The sequence below is a fragment of the Nothoprocta perdicaria genome, unplaced genomic scaffold (genome assembly GCF_003342845.1).
Source record: "Nothoprocta perdicaria isolate Ctin4 unplaced genomic scaffold, notPer1 scaffold_570, whole genome shotgun sequence".
NCBI classification, from domain to species: domain Eukaryota; kingdom Metazoa; phylum Chordata; class Aves; order Tinamiformes; family Tinamidae; genus Nothoprocta; species Nothoprocta perdicaria.
In genome coordinates this window covers 1-1,510 of record NW_020455833.1, presented here as the reverse complement: position 1 = coordinate 1,510, position 1,510 = coordinate 1, and the positions used below count along the sequence as shown (strand labels likewise).

The 1,510-nt window shown below is 69.2% G+C and overlaps 1 protein-coding gene across 1 annotated transcript in view; it reads left to right on the top strand.

Annotated features, from left to right (window-relative positions):
* Positions 1-1,154, top strand: part of LOC112955483 (dynein heavy chain 2, axonemal-like) — a gene marked incomplete at its 3' end in the record, with an annotated part of 69,295 nt that extends 68,141 nt beyond the window's left edge. The window contains exon 60 of the mRNA XM_026048805.1: positions 968-1,154. Within this exon, the coding sequence (XP_025904590.1) occupies positions 968-1,154 (187 nt within the window). The remainder of the gene's footprint in view (positions 1-967) is intronic.
* Between the last annotated feature and the right edge of the window lie 356 nt (positions 1,155-1,510).

Sequence of the window (1,510 nt, the reverse complement as noted above, 5' to 3'; positions counted from 1 at the left end):
CCGCAACACCCTGCCACAACACCCCGCCACAACACCCAGCTGCAACAGCCCTCCACAACAGCCCTCTGCAACACCCCCCCGCAACACCCTGCCGCAACACCCCTCCGCAACACCCCGCTGTGCCACCCTGCCCCGTGGCAGCACCCGGCGACTCCGCGCCGCACACCCGCTCACCCCCGAGCGCACACCCAGCTGCCCTACAGCCCCATAACCGCACCACCCCCGTCTGTACAGCTCACAACGGTGTGCCCTGCAACCCCACGCCTCACCACCGCACACCCTACAACCCCGCGCCACACACCGCTCCCGACAGCAACCCCCGCCCGCACACCCCACAGCCCCGCACACAGCCGCATAACCCACAAACCCATCCCCACAAGCGTGCACACCCCACGGGCACACCCCCAGCCCCACAACCCCTCGCCACACAACCTCACACCCCACAACCCCGCACACAGGCAGCCCCCTGAATGTCACCATAGATGTGCCCCACAACCCCATACCCCACAACAGTACACCCCACAACCGCTCATTACAACCTCGCACCCAAGCACACACCACACCCCCTCACACCCCACAAGCGCACACACTGCACAACCTCACAACGTACAGCCTCACACGCCACAACCTCACACTGTACAACCTCACACCACACAACCTCACACCGCACAAGCGCACACCACACAGCCTCACAGCACACAAGCGCCCCCCGCACAACCTCACACTGCACAGCCTCTCACTGCACAAGTGCACAGCGCATAACCTCACTGCACAGCGTCACACCGCACAAGCGCCCACCGCACAACCTCAACATAGCACAACCTCACACCGCACAACCTCACACCGCACAAGCGCACAGTGCACGGCCTCACACCGCACAACCTCACACCGCACAACCTCACACCCCACAAGCGCACACGGCACAAGCGCACAGCCTCACACGGCACAACCGGCCGGCGTGGCGCAGGTGCAGGACCGCGAGGAGCAGATGGACAACCCGTGTCCCGGGTGGCTCTCGGCCGAGGCCTGGGACCACATCACGGAGCTGGACAAGGTGCCGCATTTCCACGGGCTGAGCCGCTCGCTGGAGCTGCTGCCGCGCGACTGGCACCGCTGGTACCGCAGCGCCTGTCCCGAGAGCGCCCCGCTGCCCGGTACGGCCCCGCGCCCGCCCGCCGCCGGCCAGCCAGCCCGGACACCCGGGCCCCGTGGCTGGGGGAGCCCGGACGCCTGGGCCCCATGACTGGGGGCAGCCCGGACACCTGGGCCCCATGGCTGGGGGAGCCCGGACACCCGGGCCCCATGGCTGGGGGAGCCCGGACACCTGGGCCCCATGGCTGGGGGAGCCCGGACACCCGGGCCCCATGGCTGGGGGAGCCCGGACGCCTGGGCCCCATGACTGGGGGCAGCCCGGACACCTAGGCCCCATGGCTGGGGGAGCCCGGACACCCGGGCCCCATGGCTGGGGGAGCCCGGACACCTGGGCCCCATGGCTGGGGGCAGCCCGGAC